General features: G+C 36.9%; 1 protein-coding gene across 10 annotated transcripts in view; it reads left to right on the forward strand.

Moving 5' to 3' along the window:
* The window catches only part of IQCH (IQ motif containing H), a 247,541-nt gene that overhangs the window by 26,993 nt on the left and 197,842 nt on the right, over positions 1 to 22,706 (forward strand). For 7 of the 10 annotated variants that reach the window (XM_054451138.1, XM_054451128.1, XM_054451132.1 and 4 more), the window contains exon 5: positions 22,472 to 22,588. The exons of the other annotated variants lie outside the window; for them this stretch is intronic. In XM_054451138.1, the coding sequence (XP_054307113.1) occupies positions 22,472 to 22,588 (117 nt within the window). The remainder of the gene's footprint in view (positions 1 to 22,471; positions 22,589 to 22,706) is intronic. 10 annotated transcript variants of the gene reach the window in all.

Here is a 22,706-nt window from a genome sequence, read left to right on the forward strand (position 1 = left end):
ATGAAACCACCATAGTGATCTCTAAGAGTGTGCTCATCTCCATGTAAAATATCAGTTCAGGCTCCTGTGAACTCCCAAAGCAGCCCTCTCCTATCTCTGTCCTTGCACTTGTTACATTGGGTCTGTCAGCCACTCTGAGGAGTGCTTACTGTGTGCCCAGGATTATTAGAGGCACACTGGGCTGAATAAGACAGATCAGATCCCTGACATCAGAGAGCTTATATTCTAGTGGGGAAAGACAGACCATCAATAAGATAATACCAGATAATGATAAAAGCTCTGATAAAAATAAAACAGAATGCTGTGATAAAGGGAGCTTAAACTTCTCATCTTCCTTACTGTTAAATCACTTCTTCAGTCATTTTTTTGCCTGTTTGCCAAGAATCTCAGGAGGTCCATAGTTGGTCCCCCAGACCAGAGATTAGATGGAGGTCTCTGATTTATAAGAACAATGAAATAAAATACATGAAATTAGGCTATTTTAGAATGTATAATTGCTATTATTGTTCTGGGGGGAAAAAAAAAACAACTATGGCCAGAAGTTTATTTGCCCCAAAGAGCTCTGAATCCTGGCTAATATTCATGAAGATGCACTGTTCTTTTAAATGCTATGAGGATGGGTGACCTTCACTTAAAAAGCGGCATGGACTATTTCCTAACCTGACTTTGCCTCCAGAGCCTGGATTACTATTGTTGTTGTATATCTAATATTTAATATCTGTGACATCTGCTTAAAAATGCATATCCTCTGACACAAAAGATAGCCCTAATTTTGCACTGTAAAGTCAAAGACAAACAATGCTGTCTTACCAGCTGTTACACATGCCTACTACACCAACATAAAAGCTTATATTATTAAGTAGTTATGAAATCCAACTGGGATATTACTACCTTTAATTGCCCACTTCCAACCTTTTAAACCAGGTAAACCGCAGTCACTTCTTTAAGCTGTCTCTCCCCAAAAGTGGATAGCTGTTTTTGAAATTCACACCAAAAAGCTTAAATGACAGTTAGGAGTTGCTCAATTGTAATTAAGAATCGTAATTTAGAATTGTTTATTAAGCCTCTTTTAATTTGAAAAAGCATACTCAGAAACATTTACAATTTAAAAAAGAAAGGTTACACTAATCTTTCACTTTCTGAGGTTTTCTCTTGAAAAAAATAGAACCAGTGATGAAATATCAGTAAGTAGTATTGGAATATAAAGTCTAATTTTCAGAATTTGCTGATAACTGGCGAAATCAATATGACTCCATTTTTGCTTATTAAAATACTAATTTTTATTTTTTTCCTCCAAATTTATCAGTAATACATGCTTGTTGTTGTGACAAACATAATATGAAGATGTAAAGGCAAAGCCAGTTGTTTAACCCCCACCCTCTACCAAACTACCCAATCCCATGAGGCAACCAGTGTTAACAGTGGGTTGTATTTGTCCACTCATTCCCCTTTGTAATAATGTATATACAGTACAAGTACATATGCAGATATGTAGGGTTTGAGTTGGTTATGAATTTTTTTGCTTTTACTGAAACATAACATTTTGGGTCATGCAAATAAAAACCATTTTTGTTCACAAACGCTATATATGAAGTTATGTTCACACAATTATTCACATAAAATATATGCTATTTTATCTTTATAAAATGGGATAAAAATGTAACATGGTGTGATATTTCTGAGTTTTTTTTTCTATTGACTATCCATGACAACAAAAGAGGGAAAGTGGGACTATGTACGTTCTGGGGTTGAGTCTAAAGAGTCCAAAGTAAGTGGGAAATATCTTTGATAGCTCATGCTTTGGCATATAAATTATAGCAATTTTTCACTCCATTTCATTATATATCCATTTTTGTTTCGATATAAAAGTAATGGATTTTACTTCAAAATATTTAGATAAAACTCATGCCCCAAATAATATATCTCTTGTTTATTATGTTCCTATCATACTACCACATACTCCCAGTAGTGCCCCAATTTGAGATGTAGAGGATTGTACAGCATCAGTTTATTCACTTACCAAACACTTTCAAATTTTTATTTATTTCATTTATTTTATTTTTTATTTTTGTGAGTACATAGTGGGTGTACATATGTATGGGGTACATGAGCTATTCTGGTGTAGGCATGCAATGCACGATAATCACATCAGGGTAAATGGGGTAGCCATCACCTCAAGCTTGCATTTATCCTTTGTGTTACAAACAATCCAGTTATACTCTTTAGTTATTTTTAATGTACAGTAAATTATTACTGACTATAGTTGCTCTGTTTTACTATCAAATACTAGTTCTTATTCATTATTTCTATTTTTTGTACCCATTAACCATCCCCACTTCCCCACTAACCCACACTACCCTCCCAGACTCTAGTAACTATCTTTCTACTTTCCATCTTCATGAGTTCAACTATTTTAATTTTTAGCTCCCACAAATAAATAAAAACACGTGAATCCTGTCCTTGTTTGCCTGGCTTATTTCATTTAACATAATGAAGTCCAGTTCCATCCCTGTTGTAGTAAATGACAAGATCTCATTCTTTTTTGTGGCTGAATAGTACTTCACTGTGTATATGTACCACTTTTTCTTTATCCATTCATCTGGGTTTTTTGTTTGCTTGTTTGTTTTAACTTTTAAGTTCAGGGGTACGTGTGCAGATTTGTTACATAGGTAAACTTGTGTCATGGGGATTTGTTGTGCAGATTATTTCGTCACCCAGGTATTAAGCCTAGTACCCATTAGTTATTTTTCCTGATCCTCTCCCTTCTTCCACCCTCCTCCCTCCAATAGGACCCAGTGTGTGTTGTTCCTCTCTATGTGTCCATGTGTTCTTATCACTTAGCTCCCACTTATAAATGAGAACGTGGTATTTTCTGTTCCTGCATTAGCTTGCTAAAGATAATGGCCTCCAGCTCCATCCATGTCCCTGCAAAATACATGGTCTCATTTCTTTTTATGGCTGCATAGTATTCCATGGTGTATATCTACCACATTTTCTTTATCCAGTCTATTATTGATGGATATTTGGGTTGATTCCATGTCTTTGCTACTGTGAATAGTGCTACAGTGAACATACGTGTGCATGTATCTTTGTAATAGAATGATTTATATTCCTTTGGGCATATACCCAGTAGTGGGATTGCTGGGTCAAATGCTATTTCTGGTTCTAGATCTTTGAGGAATTGCCACACTGTCTTCCACAATGGTTGAACTATTTTACATTCCCACCAACAGTGTAAAAGCGTTCCTATTTCTCTGCAACCTCGCCAGCATCTGTTGTTTCTTCAGTTTTAAATAATCACCATTCTGACTGGTGTGAGATGGTATCTCATTGTGGTTTTGATTTGCATTTCTCTAATAATCAGTGATGTTGACCTTTTTTTCACATGATCATTGGCCGCATGTATGTTGTCTTTTGAAAAGTATCCATTCATGTCCTTTGCCCACTTTTTACTGTTTTTTTTTTCTCGGAAATTTAAGTTCCTTACAGATGCATCCTTTGTCGGTTACATAGTTTTCAAAAATTTTCTCCCATTCTGTAGGTTGTCTGTTTATTTTGTTGATAGTGTCTTTTGCTGCTCTGGAGCTCTTTAGTTTAATTAGATCCCATTTGTCAATTTTTGTTGTTAAAAATTTTGTTGCAGTTGCTTTTGGCATCTTTGTCATGAAATCTGTGCCCATGCTTATGTCCTGAGTGGTATTGCCTAGGTTTTCTTCTAGGGTTTTTATAGTTTGGGGTTTTACATTTAAGTCTTTAATCCATCTTGAGTTAATGTTTGTGTGTGGTGTAAAGAAGGGGTCCAGTTTCAATCTTCTGCATATGGCTAACCAGTTATCCCAGCATCATTTATTGAATAGGGAATCCTTTCCCTATTGCTTTTTTTTGTCAGGTTTGTCAAAGATCAGAGAGTTGTAGGTGTGCAGTCTTATTTCTGGGTTCTCTATTCTGTTCTGTTGGTCTACCAGTACCATGCTGTTTTGGTTACTATAGCTTTGTAGTATAATTTGAAATCAGGTAATGTGATTCTTCCAGTTTTATCTTCTTTGCTTAGGATAGCTTTGGCTATTCTGGCTCTTTCGTGGCTCCGTATAAATTTTAAGGTTGTTTTTTCTAATTTTATGAAGAATGTCATTGGTACTTTGATAGGGATTGCATTGAATCTGTAGATTGCTTTGGGTACTATGGATATTTTGACGATATTGATTCTTCCAATCCATGAACATGGAATATCTTTCCCTTTTTTGATATCCTTTTCAATTTCTTCCATTAATGTTTTGTAGTATTCATTGTAGAGATTTTTCACATCTTTTGTTAATTCCTGGATATTTAATTTTACTTGTAGCTGTTGTAAATGGGATTACTGTCTTGATTTCTTTTTCACATTGTTTGCTTTTGGCTTATAGAAATGCTACTGATGTTTGTATGCTTATTTTGAATCCTCCAACTTTACTGAACATGTTTATTAGTTCTAATAGTTTTTTGGTGGAGTCTTTAGGTTTTTCCAAATATAAGATCATATCATCTGCAAACAAAGATAATTTGACTTCTTCCTTTCCAATTTGGATGCCCTTTATTTCTTTCTCTTTTCTGATTGCTCTAGCCAGGACTTCCCATTCTGTGTTGAATAACAGTGGTGAAAGTGGACATCCTTGTTGTGTTCCCAAACTTAGGAGAAATGCTTTCAGTTTTTCCTGATTCAGTATGATACTAGCTGTGGGTCTGTCATATATGGCATTTATTTATTTATTTATTTATTTATTTATTTATTTATTTATTGAGATGGAGTCTCGTTCTGTGGCCCAGGCTGGAGTGTAGTGGTGCAGTTCGGGCTCACTGTCACCTCTGCTTCCCAGGTTTAAGCGATTCTCCTGCCTCAGCCTCCAAGTATCTGGGATTACAGGTGCAGGCCACCACACCCGGCTAATTTTTTTTTTGTATTTTTAGTAGAGACAGGGTTTCACCACGTTGGTCAGGCTGGTCTCAAACTCCTGACCTCAAATGATCCACCCACCTTGGCCTCCCAAAGTGCTGGGATTACAGGTGTGAGCCACCACGCCTGGCCTATATGTGGCTTTTATTATGTTGAAATATGTTCCTTCTATACCCACTTTCCTGAAGGTTTTTCTTGTGAAGGGTTGTTGAATTTTATCAAATACTTTTTCAGCACCAATTGAAATAATCATATGATTTTGTCCTCTATTCTGTTGATATGATGTATCACATTGATTGATTTGCATATGTTGAACCCTCCTTCCATTTCTGGGATAACACTGGTCATGATGAATTATCTTCTTAATGTGTTGTTGAATTCAATTTGCTAATTTTTTTGAGATTTTTGCATCAATATTCACCAGGGATATTGGCCCATAGTTTTTTCTCTTTTTAATGTGTTTGGTCTGGCTTTGGTATCAGGGTAATACTGGCCTTGTAGAATTAGTTTGGAAGTGTTTCCTCTTCTTCTGTTTATTGGAATAGTTTGAGTAGGATTGGTATTAGTTCTTTTTTAAATATTTGGTAGAATTCAACAGTGAGGTCATCAGGTACTGGGCTTTTCTTTGCTGGAAGATGTTTTATTATGGCTTCAGTCTTGCTACTTGTTATTGGTTTGTTCAGATTTTGGATTTCTTCATGGTTTAGACATAGTAGGGTGTATATGTCTAGGAATTTATACATTTCTTCTAGATTTTCCAATTTATTGGCATAGAATTCCTCATAGTAGCCACTAATGATCTTTTGAATTTCTGCAGTATTGATTGTATTATCTCCTTTGTCATCTCTGATTTTATTTATTTGGGTCTTCTTTTTTTCTTAGTCTGGTTAAAGGTTTATCAATTTGTTTATCTTTTCAGAACAATTTTTGTTTCATTGATCTTCTGTACTTTATTTCATTTATTTCTGCTCTGATCCTTATTATTTCTTTTCTTCTGCTAATTTTGGGTTTGGTTTTCTCTTGATTTTCTAGTTCTTTAAGATGCATTGTTAGGTTATTTATTTGAAGTTTTCCTTTTTTTGGATGTAGTTGCTTATAGCTAGCTATAAACTTCTCTCTTAGCATTGCCTTCACTATATCCCACAGGTTTTGGTATGTTGTTGTGTTTCTATTATCTTTTGTTTCAAGAAATTTTTCAGTTTTCTTCATTTCTTCATTGACCCACTGGTCATTCAGGAGCATATTGTTTACTTTCCATGTATTTATGTAGTTTCCAAAATTATTTTTGTTATTGATCTCTAGTTTTATTCCATTGTGGTCAGAGAAAAAGCTTGATGTTATTTCAATTTATTTTGAATGTTTTAAGACCTCTTTTGTGACCTAACGTTTGGTCTGTCCTTGAGAATGATCCATGTGCTGATCTGCACATAGAGCCTTCTGCAGCCGTGGGATGAAATGTTCTGTAAATATCTATTAAGTCCATTTGATCTGTAGTTCAGATCAAGTCTGATGTTCCTTTGCTGATTTTTCTGTCTGGAAGATCTGTTTAATGCCGAAAGTGGGGTGTTGAAGTCTCCAGCTCTTACTGTATTTGGGTCTGTCTTTCTCTTTAGCTCTGATAATATTTGCTTTATATATTTTGATGATCCAGTATTGGGTGCATATATATATTTATTTGCAATTGTTACATCTTTTTGCTGAATTGACCCATTTATCATTATATAGTGACATTTGTCTCTTCTTATAGTTTTTGTCTTGAAAGCTGTTTTGTCTGGTATAGCTACTCCTGCTGTTTTTTGGTTTCCATTTACATGGAATATCTTCTTCCATTCTTTTATTTTTAGTCTATGTGTGTCTTTATAGGTAAAATGCATTTCTTGTAGGCAACATATCATTGGGTCTTGTTTTTGTATCCATTCAGCCACTCTGTGTCTTTTGATTGGAGAGTTTAGTCCATTTACATTCAAAGTTATTATTGATAACTACGTTAGGTACTCTTCTAAGCACTGGAGGACTTGTCTTTGAGAATATGTTGAGGGAGATAGACAAATAAACATCATCTGAGACAGAAAGAAGCACTGTGGGCTACAGAATCAAAGAGAAAGGGTGGGCTTATGCAAACTTGGTCAGGGATGGGAGAGGCTTTACAAAGGCAATGATGCCTGGGCTGAGTCTCAGCCAGCTAAGATGAGAGAGGAGAGGTGCTCACGGTGGAGGAAATATGCAAATACATGGCCATAAACAAGAGCATGCCTTATCTGGGGGGAGCCCAATGTGTTCCTCATTGTTAAAATGTAGACAGTATTGTTTGAGGACAGTCAAGAGATGAGGTTGAAGAAGAGATAAGGGAGGGCTAGATAATGATGCAGCTTGCTAAGATTATATAATGTGAAAGAGTTTGAATTTACATTAGTGACAAAGAGAACTATTTATAATTTTTAAATAGTGAATTAGAGAATGACATGATCATAATAGTGATTTGAAAAGATTGTTTTGTCAGCAGTATGGAAAAAGAGACTGGAGTAGGAGGTAGACTCTGGGAACTTCATCAACCAATTTGTGGTAATCCAGGTAAGAGATGATGAAGGTCTGAATTATTGCAGTGATCATGGGCCTAAAGAAAAAAAGACCGTGATTAGTGGTAGAACTAACACGAGTTGATGATGGGGGATTAAAAAGAGAATGAGAGAGTGAGTGATAACCCACAAGTATCAAGCTTGGAGACTGGGTGCTAGTTACACCATTCACTGAGATGGGAGACATAGGAGAAGGAGCAGATATGTTGAGGTGATGATTGGAGTAGGCAAATAAGATTAATTCAGTTTCATACAGTGTTGAATCTTAGATGCTTGTGGACCCTTCCAAGAGGAAATGCCTAACAGGCAGCTGAATGTACCTACACATAGTACGGAGGTCAGAAGAAATATCTGAGAATAAGCTATAGATTTGCTCTTATCAACATTTAGGGGTGGTACAAGTCAGAGAAGATGGGATCTCTCAAAGAGAACATCAAGTGAAAATGATGAGTAATGTAGTTGAAATTTCCATATCACAAATCAGTAAGAGATTTTCAGGTTTAAAAACATAATTTTTAAAACCAAACAATATATATTACACAAACTTTCATGTAACAAAGTTTGAGTCGAAGTCTTTGTATTCACTGTCTAAAGATTCTTCCAAATCACTTTTGGCCATTTGACATCACGTGCAGCATCATGATGACAGACTGTTTAACAACTCTGACTTGTGAAGTTGAATCTTTTGTCTTCTTTCAACTGGTAATATAATTCTAGGGCATAATGAAAAATAATAGGGTTTCTTTTCATTGTCTTATTTGGTCCAAGTCATAATTTCATATTTTCCTTAACTTAATTCCCAGCCCTGAAAGTTAAACACCTTCTCCTGAAAATCAGTGGAAGGCTTCTGTCAGAGCTTTTCAATACCTGAATGATTATATAAACTGGTGACACCAGCTGTCCGTAGCTTTGAAAATCCTAGAGTCTATTCCATGAGATTTACTATGCTGGTTTATGTCATAATTTCTGCATCTGTAATAACTTTTTTATTTTAATGCTACATCAAAATGTAATCTTTTAAAAAGTGTTTTAAGCAAAAATCTCTGCTTAAATTTTAAGCACCTCTGGTACTTCTAGGACACAAAATTCAATTGTGGTGATGATGTTATGAACATATTATTCATGGCTAGTCTGAGTTGCACAATTGCATCACAGCTTACTCCTGTGGGTAGTGACTGGCAAGATTCTTTTGACATCACATGTAAGAAAGGCTGATTTCAGAAATGTTAAAACTTGAAAACATTTTTTTGAATAGAAGAAATACAGCACATATCATACAAGGCTTTACCCTTAACCTAATAATTTCAGTGTTGAAAGAATTCTTGGAGATTTTATTTTGTAATTTTGAAGGCAATTAAATTGTGAAGGCAGTTTGTGAGACAGTTAAGATTACTCAACAAACTTTGAGTGTCAAATTTGTGCCATTCACTGTGCCCAGCTCTGGAATGCAGAGATATATAATACAGCATGATCCCTTTCCATGTGGAATTTAATATAGTGGCCTTCCTTGGGAGCCTTGGGAAATGCAGAAAGACTTCTGGGGTTGTTACAATGTTTTTGGAGCACTGCTGGCCTTTAGTGGGCCAGGAACACTAAACTTTCTCTAGTCCATAGGATTTTCTGCACAAGAAGAGCTATATCTCTCGCAGTGTTCATAGAATCCACTCTGGAAAACACTGCAGAAGACAGAAACACAATCATTATTCATGCAAGTCCAACCACTAGGGAAGGGACATACTATCACTGTGTTGTAACTGTCTCATTCTAGACAATACCTATTGTTCAGCTTGGATACCTACCTTGTTTACCAGATGTAACTCAGGATAATTTTTGGCAAAAGCAAAAAGGTGAAGCCATTCCAAAGAATGTGATGTAGGCAGTCTAAAAGACGAATTCCAAAAATTGGAATAAATGCATAGTTTCCCAAATAGCACAATACCTGGCACATGGTAAAGTGCTCAATTATGGGTATTATTATGATTATTAACCTAATTCTAGAATCTCCTGGAATCTCACATTTTGAAGGGACTTCAACAGTCATCTAATTCTAGCCAGGATAAACACCAGCTCACCCCAAATTCCTTAAAATTGATGCCTTAACGATCAAACAAAAAAAAAAAATACTGTGCTCTAGTATGATACAGCAATGTACATTTGTGTCTAACCTGGAAAGAATCTTTAATTTTGTGAATTTTGATCTAATTAAGAAAGGTGATTTTCAAAATTTCACCCAAACTAAAGTTTTGAGGATTTTTGACGTTATGAGGCATAATATGGTAAAAGATCAAAAATGGAAAATGTCAGAGCAGGCAAAGTTTCCTTCAGAAATTTTTGCTGTAAGTTATACCTCTGTCAGGGTAAAAATTTTGCTGATGAGATGGCAAGTTGGATTTTATAGAATAGATTGGAGAGAAGAGATTGCGTACAAGGATCCACTGTGAGTTCTGCCCTCTTATTAGAATGTAAGCTCCATGAGAGCAGCATCTTTTTGAAAATATTTGTTTCCTTTTCCATGGCTTCTAAAAACCCTTTTTGTATGAAAATATTCAAATATACTTTCTATAGACTGAATGTGTGTGTATGTCCCCAAAATTCATGTTATTAAATAAATCCTAATGCACAGTGTGATGACATTTTGAGGTATGGACTTTGGGAAGTGCTTAGCTCATGAGAGTGAAGCCCTCATGAGGGGGATTAGTGCTCTTATAAAAGAGGCCCTAGGGAGCTTCCTTGGCCCCTCTTCCATGTGCAGACACAGTGAAAAGATGGCCATCTATGAACCGGGAAGCAGGCCCTCACCAAACACTGAATCTACCAGTGTCTTGATCTTGAACTTCCCAGCCTCCAGAACTGTAAGAAATAAATGTTGTTGTTGTTGTTTATAAGCCATCCAGACTCTTTTTTTGAGACAGGGTATTGCTCTGTTTCCCCGGCTAGAATGCAGTATACAATAGTGGCTCATGATGCAGCCGCAATCTCCTGGGCCCAAGCAGTCCTCCTGCCTCAGCCTCCCAAGTAGCTGAGACTGGGGCTAGAGCTGCATGCCACCATACCTGGCTAATTTTTAAATTTTTAGTAGTAGCAAGGTTTTGTTGCCCAGGCTGGTCTCAAACTTCTGAGCTCAAGTGATCCTCCTGCCTTGGCCTCCCAAAATGCTGGGATTACAGGGGTAAGCCAGCTCCCAGGCTTCATTATAGCAGCTCAAACAGACTAAAACAGTATGAAAAAATAACATAAATAACCACTTCTCCATCACTTAGATTGAACAATTGTTAACCTTTACCATTTTTGCTTCATCTATTTTTATTGAAGTGTTTTAAAATAAAATAAAAACCTAATGACATTTCACCCCTTAATGCTTTTAACATGAATCTTAAAAAATGAACTGTTTCTCTTTCACTCACAATATCTTTATCTCACCTAATAAAATCAACAATAATTCTTGAATATAATAAATTTCCAGTTCATATTTAGATTGCCCCAGTTATTCCCCAAATGACTTTTACTCCTCTCTTTCCAATCCTGGATCTGTTATCCATTGCATCTGATTATTTTATTTCTAAAGCAGAGGGACTCTGCTTAGTTCATTGCTGTAACTAGGGCCTAGACAGTGCCTAGCCTGGAGTAGGCTCTCAGTAGATGACAGCACAGTGGTTAGAACTATGGGTTAACATCCTGGCTCTATCACTTACTAGCTATACTTGGGCAAGTCACTTAACCTCTCCATGCCTCAATTCCTCATCTGCAAAATGGGTTCAACAGTATCTGTTGTACAGTGAGTGCTATATAAGTATTATTGTTTTTATTTGTTTTATTTGTTGATAAGTACTAATCAACTCTATTATGTACCTAACACATGTTGGTCCCTATTTTAGGCATCAGCCAAATTTCTCTGCTCTCATGGAGCTTACATTCTAATTGAGGCTGAGTAGTCATTAGGAAAACAAAAAACAATTTGAAAAGTAAACATCCAGTTGTCCCTCACTATTCGTGGGGGATTGGTCCCATGATCTCCCTTGGATACTAAAATCTGTGTATGCTCAAAACCCTGATATAAAATAGTGTAATATTTGCATATAACCTATGCACATCCTCCTGTACACTTTAAATAATCGCTAGATTATTTGTAATACTTAATACCATGTAAATGCTATGTAAATAGTTTTTATACTGTATTGTTTAGAAAATAATGACAAGAAAAAGAGTCTGTATATGTTTGGTACAGATACATTTTAAAAAAAATATTTTGAATTCACCGTTGATTGAATTCATGGATGCAGAACCCATGGATATGGAGGGCCAGAGTGAATAGCATGTTAGTTGGTGAGAGCAAAGCTGGGAAAGGAACATAGGGACTATTGGGATGGTCTAACTTGTAAGGTGACATGTGAGTACAAATTTGATGGCTCTGAAGGAGCAAGTCATGTGCCTCCTTGGAGGAAATGCATCCTAGACAGAAGAAAGACCCTAAATTATGAGTGTGAATAGCAAAGAAGGGGAGGGTGCAAGGGAGAGTGAAGTGGGAAAAGTAGGAGGGGCCAGATCTTGTAGACCATTGTGAGACTTTGGATATTACCGAGTGAGATCGAAAGTTATTGGAGGCTTTCACCAGAGAATATGACTTGCAATTTGAAAGGTCCCCTACAGATAGAATAGTGAATGGTATAATAGAGTTTTGGAAAACATGCTCTTGTAGAGCCAGAGGGTATGCCTAATGCCTGGGCTTTGATGTAACCATTAAGGGCATCATCTTGAAAATCTTTTTCAAGCACAGCAGTGTGACCTCTGCATCCTAGACTGCCAGCTCACATATAGTATGTTCTTCCAACAATTTTTCAACACTATGAGGACCTTCAACCCATTGACCTCTCATTATTTCACTATTTATCACTTTTGTCTTATTGTCGTTTCCTTCTCAGCTAGATTAGATGCCGTGGTTGTGGCAGAAATTGTTAGTTCTCTGCCCAATATCTATTTCCTCACCTATATTACTAACAACTGATTTTGCTCAGGATGGCGTTATGTCATAAGGAATAAGATTCCTCATTTCTGAGCCTTCCTCAAAGCAAAATATTTCCACATGTCCCAGTTCTGTCCAGTTAGTACCAAGCAGCAGTCTACTGGGGGTTAGTTCCAGGGAATATTTTGCTTTTCTAATAAAGGGGATAGTCACAGCTGGCATGTTCCTTTGCCCCTATTTCCCTTTCTCCTTTCTTCCTTCCTTAAACACAGATATGACATCTGGAGCTGCAGCAATCATCTTGCAACCATGGGATGACAAGCATGGACAAAAGGCAACACCCTGATTGTAGAGCAGAAAGAGAGAAAGGAACTGGGCCCCCAGTGGCTTCTCTGAGCAGCTGAACTAATGCTAGCAATTGACTACCTCTGCCATGTGAGAATAGACCCCAGTAGGGTTTTCTGTTATATAATGTCAGATCTCTTCTAACTGATTCAGTGGTTCAGCACCATGATCTCTTTCTTGCAAACATCCTTGTCCATCTTTCCCTCCATCATGCCTGGGAGACAAAACACAGATCTGGTTAAACCTAACCAACTGCTGTGTGTTTGCATCTGAGCAGCTAAATATAGCTGCAGTACATCTCACAATGATGCTTAGGGGTCTGACTTTAATTTTATGACCCCAAATTTCAGGTGGGCACTGAACTCAGCCGATAAGTGCTGTCACTTTTCTGTAGCAAAATCACTTTCTTATTCCTTGAGACGGCTATTTTAAACTTTCTCCTCTTTCTTCATACCTCCAGCACCCTTGTCTCCCCTTACTTTCAGCTGATGATCTCTCTTCATACTCGCTGAAAAAAATAAATGAAATCAGATGAGTGCCACCTCATTTTTTGTGTCAGAGTCTGCTAGTATCCCCAGTATTCCTCTCCCTCTTTCTTTGTAATAACACTCTTGATCTTTTTAGCTAGAAATATGGCTGTCTCATGTAAAGACCATATTTTCCAGCTTCCTTTGCAGTTGATTATAGCTATATGGCCAAGTACTGGCCATTATATGGCTAATGAAATGTAAGGGGGAGTATTATGGGTAGCTTTCAGGAAATGTTCTAAAAAGATAGAACTGGCTTGTGCCCTTTGATTGTTTTCTTCTCCCTCCTCTCTTTTGCTACGTGGGATGAGTCTATGATGCTGGAACTCTATCTAGCAGCCATCTTAGACCAGGAAGAGTAGGTCCACATATTGGGATAGAAGAGTACTGAGCTAGGAGGGGTCTGCTCCCTAACAATTTTATGACTTCCAAATCAACCCTGAACAACCTACCTCTGGACTTCAGGTACATGAGAGGACTAAATTCTGTCTTATTTAAACAATATTCTTCCAGTTTTTGGTCACATATAGACAAATGAATCCTAAGCAAATGCATCAGTCTTTCTAGGTCAAGATGTATATTCTCTGCCTTCTCTCTAATCATAATGGAAGTGTCCCTTTCCTGTTAAGGCCAGCCTCTTATTAAGGCCTTAGTTTCTACAGTTATTTCCTCTCATGAATCATCAGTTTCTCACTCCTCAGTCATTTAGAGATCTTTGCATAACTAGCTCAGTTTCATTACTCTGGTCTTAGTCTAATTGTTGTCTCCTCAGAGAGGCTGTTCTTGACCACCATATCTAAGGTAGTTTCCTCTTATTCTCTATCCCATTATCCTAGTGTATTTTATTTAGAGCATTTAGGGCAATCTGAAATTAATTTTATATCTGTTTATGTGCTTATTGTCTGATTCCTCACGTACCTTTAAGAATGTAAGATTCACATGGGCAGGGACTTCGTCTGTCCTGTTTCTAAAACTTACTAGGCTCTCAAGAAATATTTGAATCAATGAATGAATTTTGTTAAAGAAGGAGAGATAGAGGTTGGAGGAGACCTCCCAGAGTAATTTGGGCCTGACTGAAGTTCAAGTTTGAATAAAAGTGTGACCAGAAGACACTGAAGAGGGAAGAGGAAGACATTCCCAGAAGAGGGAACAGCATGCTCACTTGCAGAGGTGGAGAGAGCATGTTGTATGTGGGCATTGGTCATTCAGCATGAAAAGTCCACAGAGCTGTTAGGAAGGAATGGCAGGAGGTGGAGCTGGAAGGAATGGGTCAGATTACACCACCCTAAGGGAAACTGGTGGAGGATTTTAAAGGTGAGAGACGTATTGGATTCAGTGATTAGAGGCAGGCCATCACGCAGAAGATGGATTGGAGGCAAAGAGACCCATCTGAGGGACCATTAAGGAGGTCTGTGTAATAATCAGTGAAGCATGGACCAAGCGGTGCCTGTGGGGATTAGAGAGGGTAAAGAATCTGATAGGATGATAGGAAGTTTAATCAAGAGTCCATCACCTAACATTTCTTTATAATGTGGCAGTATGTTGTGATGAAATGAGGCTTTGGATTCAGAGATGTAAGTCAAATCCTGTCTCCTCACTTCCGGATTGTGTGACCTTGAGAAGTCACTTAACCAATTATCCTCATTGGCAAAGTAGTGACAATATCATATACTTCCTCTTGTTATTTTTAGGACTCAAATCAGTTGACTATGACCACACTCACCTGTTCTGGTGCTTGGCACAAAATGGGACCTGAATAAATGTTAGCTGTCTCCCCTAACCCTTCTCTTATTCTCCAATTCAACTCCTGTAGGAATGAGAAAACGGGATGGCCACATCTGAATAGAAGTAGGTAAGCCTTTAGGTTTTATGAACCTGAGGCAGTTAGGCAGCAGCTGGGCTATTTAGAAGCAGCGTGGAGTTAAGTGATGCTATGATTGTGGAGGGCTTCTACTTTGTTGATCCTTCTAGCCCTAACAGGGAGATAAGAGGGGAGGTAATAGAGCATAGAATGTTAGAGCTGAATTAATAATAAAATAATGAACAATTACATTTTAATTACACCTTAATTTTAGTTGACATTTTATTAAGAAAATGTATTTTTGAATAGATGCAAAAATCCATATAGCCATCTCCCAGCTTTAACAGTTAACATAATTTTTCCATTCTAATTTCATCTCTTCCCTCTACTATTTTTGGCAAAGTCTTTGAAAGTAAATCCCAGACATCATATCATTTCGCTTTATCGTATATTATTTGGTAAAGATTTTTTAAAATAACCATTATCACCTGTAACTAGTGAGAATAGACCCCAGTAGCATTTTCTGTTATATAATCTCAAATCTCTTCTAACTGATTCAATGGTTCAGCACCATAGTCTTTCTCTTGCAAACATCCTTGTCCATCTTTCCCTCCATCATGCCAAAAACTTAACAACAATTCACTAATATTGTATAATTCCCAGTCCATGAGCAATTTTCCCCAATTGTCTTTAAATTGTCATTCTACTATTGTTTGCATGAATCAGGATGCAAACAAGGTCCACACATTATAATTGTATTTCATTTTATCTAAACAGTTTCCCTCATTTAAAAAATGTCATTTAAAGATTTCTTGAGTAATACCCTACAAGCACAGGCAAACAAAGCAAAAATGGACAAATGGGATCACATCAAGTTAAAAAGTTTCTGCACAGCGAAAAGAAACCATCAACAAAGAGACAACCCACAGAATGGGAGAAAATATTTGCAAACTACCCATCTGACAAGGAATTAATAACCAGAATATATTAGGAGCTCAAGCTACTCTAGGAAAAAAAATTCTAATAATCTGATTTTAAAATGGGCAAAAGAGGCCAGGCACAGTGGCTCACACCTTTTATCCCAGCACTTTTGGAGGCTGAGGCGGGTGGATCTTCTGAGGTCAGGAGTTCCAGACCAGCCTGGCTAATATGGTGAAACCCCGTCTCTACTAAAAATACAAAAATTAGCCAGGCGTGGTGTTGTAGCCTGTAATCCCAGCTACTTGGGAGGCTGAGGCAGGAGAATTGCTTGAACCTGGGAGGCGGAGGTTGCAGTGAGCCGAGATCACATCACTTGCACTCAGCCTGGGCGACAGAGCAAGACTCGGTCTAAAAAAAAAAAAGATCTGAATTGACAATTCTCAAAATAAGACATACAAATGACAAACAGGTGGCTTAACATCACTGATCGTCAGAGAAAGGCAAATCAAAACTACAATGAGATATCATCTGACCCACTAAAATGACTTTTATCTAAAGACAGGCAATAACAAATGCTGGCAAGTATGTGGAGAAAACAGAAACTTCCTACACAGTTGGTAGGAATGTAAATTAATACAACCACTATGGAGAACGGTTTGGAAGTTCCTCAGAAAACTAAAAATAGGCCAGGTGTGGTGTCTTACTCCTGTAATTCCAGCACGTTGGGAGGCCGAGGTGGGCAGATCATTTGAGGCCAGGAGTTCAAGACCAGCCTGGCCAACATGATGAAACCCCGTCTGTACTAAAAATTACAAAAATTAGCTGGGTGTGTTGGTGCATGCCTGTAATCTCAGCTACTTGGGAGGGTGAGGCACAAGAATCATATGAACCCGGGAGGCGGAGGTTGCAGTGAGCAGAGATTGTGCCACTGTACTCCAGCCTGGGTGACAGAGCAATAATCTGTCTCAACAACAACAACAACAACTAAAAATAAAGCTACCATATGATCCAGCAATCCCATTTCCAAAAGAAAGGAAATCAGTGTGTCAAAGAGATATCTGCACTCCCATGTTTATTGTAGCACTATTCCCAATAGCCAAGATTTAGAAGCAACCTAAGTGTCCATCAACAGATTAATAAAGAAAATGTGGCGCTTACACACAATGGAATATATTCAGCCAAAAAAAAAAAAGAATGAGATCCTGTCATTTGCAACAACATGGATAGAACTGGAGATCATTATGTTAAGTGAAATAAGCCAGGCATAGAAGGGCAGGATTCACATGTTCTCACTTATTTGTGGAAGCTAAAAATTAAAACAATTGAATTCACTGAGATGAGAGTAGAAAGATGGTTACCAGAGGCTGGAAAGGGTAGTGCGGGGCTTGGGGAGAAGGGGGGATAGTTAATGAGCACAAAAATATAGTTAAATAGAATGAATAAGATCTAGTATATCACAACAAGGTGACACTGGCTGGTCACTCTGTTATACTCAACAATAATTTATTGTACATTTAAAAATAAAAGTGTATAACTGGATTGTTTGTAATACAAAGAAAGGATAAATGCTTGAGGTGATGGATATCCCATTTACCCTGATGTGATGTAATTATTACTCATTATATGCTTGTATCAAAATAGCTCATATACCTCATAAATATATATACCTACTATGTATCCACAAAAATTAAAAATAAAAAAATTTTAATGTCAATTATTTGTTGAAGAAACCAGGTCATTTGTCATATAGGTTCTTCCCACAGTCTGGATTTATCTGATTGCAATCCCATGATGCCATTTTACATGTTCCTCTGTCCCTAGTAGCTCTTCTAAACTGTTAGTTTTATCTGGAAGCTTGATTGTATTCAGATTCCGTCTTTTTGGCAGGACTACTTCATATTTTACAATGGTGCTGTACCCAGTGCCTGTGTATTTTCTTTTATAGCATATCAAGAGGCAATTTCTTTTTTTGTCTTTTAATAATATTAAGACTGATAAATGACTCCAAGGATTTTCAGCTGAATTTGTCTATTATAAAATTCTCTACAACCTTTCACTTAATGATATTAGCAACCATTGATGTTTACTTTAATACGTTATTTCATTAGGAATTACGAAGTAGTGATTTTTATAATTCTATCATTCCTTTGCATTTTTTTAGCCTCTATGAGGAAGTTTTCCTTAGCAATTCTTTGGTGACTCTGAAAACCAGTTTCAATTACTTACTTTTTGCTTAATTCTTTTATTTATCAATTTTTAAGTTAATTTATCAATTTTATCAACTAGGTTTTTGAGGGGAAGGGAATATTATTAAGAACTCATGGATTTTTATGTGTTTGAAGTGTTTCAATCCACTGTAATCATTATTTTGGGGCCAGTGGGAGCCTTTTTCACATTGGCTCCAGAATAGTACTTTATAATTTACGAGATACTTACCACACATTAGTCATTTGAACTTCACAAACAACCCTATGAAGCTAAGGGTTACTACCCAGTTTTACAAATGAGAAATCTAGATCATACAGCTCAAATCAGGACTTGACGTCTATTGTTCTTCATATTATATAAGACAGAGGTTGAGAGAATGAGTGTTAAAAGTGACTAAATTCTTTGTATTTTTCTTTTCTCTGTGTTTGAGACTAAACAGCAGCTGTCTTTAACCAGTGGGAATATGATATTAAGCAATATCCACTTTAGAAGGCACTACTTGCAGGAAACACTGTCGATAATATTGTAACTTAGTAAATAGCCTCTCTCAACTTTGTTTGTGAAGCATTTCAATTTTGATTACTCTGTGTGGGATCTACTGCTCAGATGTGTGTCATTTTATGGTCTACCCATGTCTGGGGAGCTGGCATTACACGCTGCCTAGTGTTTTTAATTCAGAAGTTGTTCTAAAAGAAACCTTAGCCTCCTATATTCCAACCCTAGTTTTAATAGCATAAGCTATTTCCTTCTTATATAGCTTTGTGGGCATAGTAATAAAATAAATACCACAAAATCACTGATGAGATGAAAATTGAGCTCCCTGCTTCTGTGCAGCCATGTAGGTAAAACAGTAATTGGCTCTGATAATAACTTTTGTTCTTACAAACCAAAGTCTAAATGAGAGTCACATTTGATATATCTGCTTGTAATTACCATCAAAAGGAGAGAATACAAAGTTTAGATTGTCTAGTGACTCAAGATAGATTACATAAATTGGTATCTTGACCAATTTACTAAAAATTTCTGAAATTATTTCTGATATTTATCTTACTGTTGGTAAAAAATGATCATCTTCCAGAGCATACTTTCCTGCTTAATGGAATGATTAATTTTAATTTTTGTTTTTGAAGTCTGTAATTGATTTTCTTGAAAACCTTATTATTGGGTCTCATAATACAGCATATGTGTATAAGTATTTTCCCATATATCACTATAGATGGTTTGTAAGACAAATTTAGGTTTTGAATGTACTTGGTAGTGAATTTCAGTGAAACATTTGTTATGTTAATTTTTTTTTTGAGACTGAGTCTCATTCTATTGCCCAGGCTAGAGTGCAGTGGCATGATCTCAGCTCACTGCAACCTCCTCCTGGGTTCAAGCAATTCTCATGCCTCAGCCTCTCAAGTAGCTGGGACCACAGGCACACACTACCACACCTGGCTAATTTTTGTATTTTTAGTAGAGACAGGGTTTCACCATGTTGGCCAGGCTGGTCTCGAACTCCTGGCCTCAAATGATCCACCCACCTCGGCCTCCCAAAATGCTGGGATTACAGGAGTGAGCCACCATGCCTGTATGATTATGTTAATATTCTTTAAACATAGATGCCTTTTAAATGTTTTTGAAAAGAGCAATTAAATCATGTGTGCTTCATATTACTATTTTGGTATACACATGCATTGGGACCAAAATAGTAAATATGAGAATATTAATATTTTAAAATTATCTTTTAACCTCAAATGATTGCTTTAGAACCCAACAATAAAGAATTGATAGTACACCTATCATTTCTGTTGGATTTCTATTTACATACTGATTTCTTTTCAGAAATAACTATGTATAGTGCTACAGAATTTAACAATAGGCAGAACACTACAGGATTTTAAGGCCAGTTTTAACAGTGATTCTGTATTTGGCCATTTCCTCCCTACACCAGACCTATAACCACACAAACTTGATGGAGCATGATAAAACTAAGAAAACTGCTATGAGCCAATAATCCCATAATTGAAATGTTCTAACAAAGCTTAGACGTGATAGATGAAGCTATTACCATCAATTCTGTATCCAGAATACACACATTTTAAAAACACCCTAATTACAGAAACCCACATCCAGTCAATATAATACATATTAGCGATTTCCCAATCCTCGGTAGAATAGAAATTATTCTGAAAGTTTAAGCAGGAAAAAATTATGTTCAGGTATTAATTTCAATAGAAGAGGCAATCTGCTTCCATGCAAAAACCCTGGAGTAGTGCTGTGAATGTTACCCACAGAAGAAAAGCCATTTATAATTAGGTACAACATTGCTTTTGTGACCACGTGTACCTCAAGGAGAAGGAAATAGACATGCCTTGTTTGCATCCTGTATCCTTGCCCAGATTAAATAAAGTGGACAGTTGAGGGCAGTTATTTGGAGATTTGGTTTAAGAAATGCTATTGGTCGACTTCAGTGGCTCATGCCTGTAATCCCAGCACTTTGGGAGGCTAAGGCAGGTGGATCACGAGATCAGGAGTTTGAGACCAGCCTGACCAACATGGTGAAACCCCGTCTCTACTAAAAATACAAAAATTAGCCGGGTGTGATAGTGCGCACCTGTAATCCCAGCTACTCAGGAGGCTGAGGCAGGAGAATCACTTGAACCTGGGAGGTGGAGGTTTCAGTGAACCGAGATTGTGTCACTGCACTCCAGCCTGGGTGACAGAGTGAGACTCGGTCTCAAAACAACAACAACAACAAAACCATGCTATTAAAAAGTAAAAGGAAGATTTGGGATATCTGTTAAAGACCTTACCTAGACATATCTATGCTTATCTAGCATGCATTCTGTAGATATTTTTGTAGCCTTCTTCACTTTGACCTTAGGCACAGACCCTTTATGAATGCTTATGTCAAAGAAATAGCTGGATCATGAACAAATCTGTCTAATTCCTACAACCATTTTAACAACTGCGTCAGATCACCCTCAAAACTAAAACACTTAATTGAAAGGAAAACAGTTAAGTTGCTCACAGTACTTCTAACCTCCTTTTTAAAAAGTTACAAAGCCTACATATTTTGACTCCATTTTTATGAAATGTCCAGAATAGATACATCAGGAGAGACAGAAAGTAGGTTACTGGTTGCCTGGAACCAGTGGGAAGAGGGAATGGGGAGCAATTGCTAATGGGTATGAGGTCTCATTTTGGGGTGATGCACATGTTCTGGAATTAGATAGTGGCGATGGTTGTGAATATACTGAAAACCACTGAATTGTACACTTTAAAGGGGTGAATTTTATGGTATATGCATTATATTACAATTTTAAAAATCACAAAAGACTAGAAATTATTAGTAATACCATATTCCCTACGTGCCAAATTATCTTTTAGCCTCAAATCATAGAATCTCAAAGCTCGGGCATGGTTCCTCAAGAGACCATCAAGTCTAACATGCATTTTGTGAATAAAGAAACTGACTTCCATAGAGGTGAAGTGACTTACCCAAGGTCACACACAGCAGTCGAGAGGAGAGCTGGCACCTAGGTGTCCTGACAACTATCTAGTGCCCCTTCCCACCACCGCTATGTGGCCCACTCTCATGGTTTATCAAGCATGTCAACAATAACTAATTTGAATTATTTAAAATGAGGAATAAGTGGTTCAGACAAGAGGCTTTTATTTTTTTCTAATGAAAGCATAAATTATTCTTACAGATAAGAGAATCTCTGTGAAGGAGTAGATAAATTTGTTGTGGTAAATTTACCAGGCCCAAACTGAGATTTACCTGTAAATGTCCCTAGAGGAAAGTGGCCACATTAACAGACCAAGGGAGCCCTCTACCTGTGTATTTGTAGTATAGATTTCATTGACAAAATCCTTGACCTGGAAAGCTAAAAAGAAATTAAGACCAGGTATTCTATCTAGTCCTTTGCCCACCTTGGTTGGCTTCCAGCATTATTTTTGAGAAAATGTGTCTGAGGATGTATTTGTGGGAGAAATGGGATACACGGAGGAAAATCTACAGAAAGTTCCTTTTCTGTGAATAAAAGGGACTGATTAGCAAGCAGCCTAAATAGAAGATCCAAATATATTTTTTTCCAGTGAGAATTTCATTAAAATAATTATTTCCAAAGAACTTTAAACTCCTTTGAGGATATAAAATGTTAGTAAGCATTTTTGTTCATCCAGCATGAAAGTTTCATTGTTTCTTTGTTTCAGCAAAAGATAGGGTTGAATGTAAAAATCATGCAGGATCCTGAAAACATCCACCACAGAGCTGCTGTAAATGCGAACTATGGAATCAGTTTGCCATATATTAATCAGAGAAAAGCATGTGTAAGTAATGAGTTGTTTTAATGAGCTCTTATTTTTTTAAGAAATAAAAGTCATTTATTAGTAGTGTAAGATATAATGTAGATGTTAAGTAAAGATTGTGATCCTTTTGTCTTTGGAA

This window comes from Pongo pygmaeus, chromosome 16, assembly GCF_028885625.2.
Source record: "Pongo pygmaeus isolate AG05252 chromosome 16, NHGRI_mPonPyg2-v2.0_pri, whole genome shotgun sequence".
Lineage (NCBI taxonomy): Eukaryota > Metazoa > Chordata > Mammalia > Primates > Hominidae > Pongo > Pongo pygmaeus.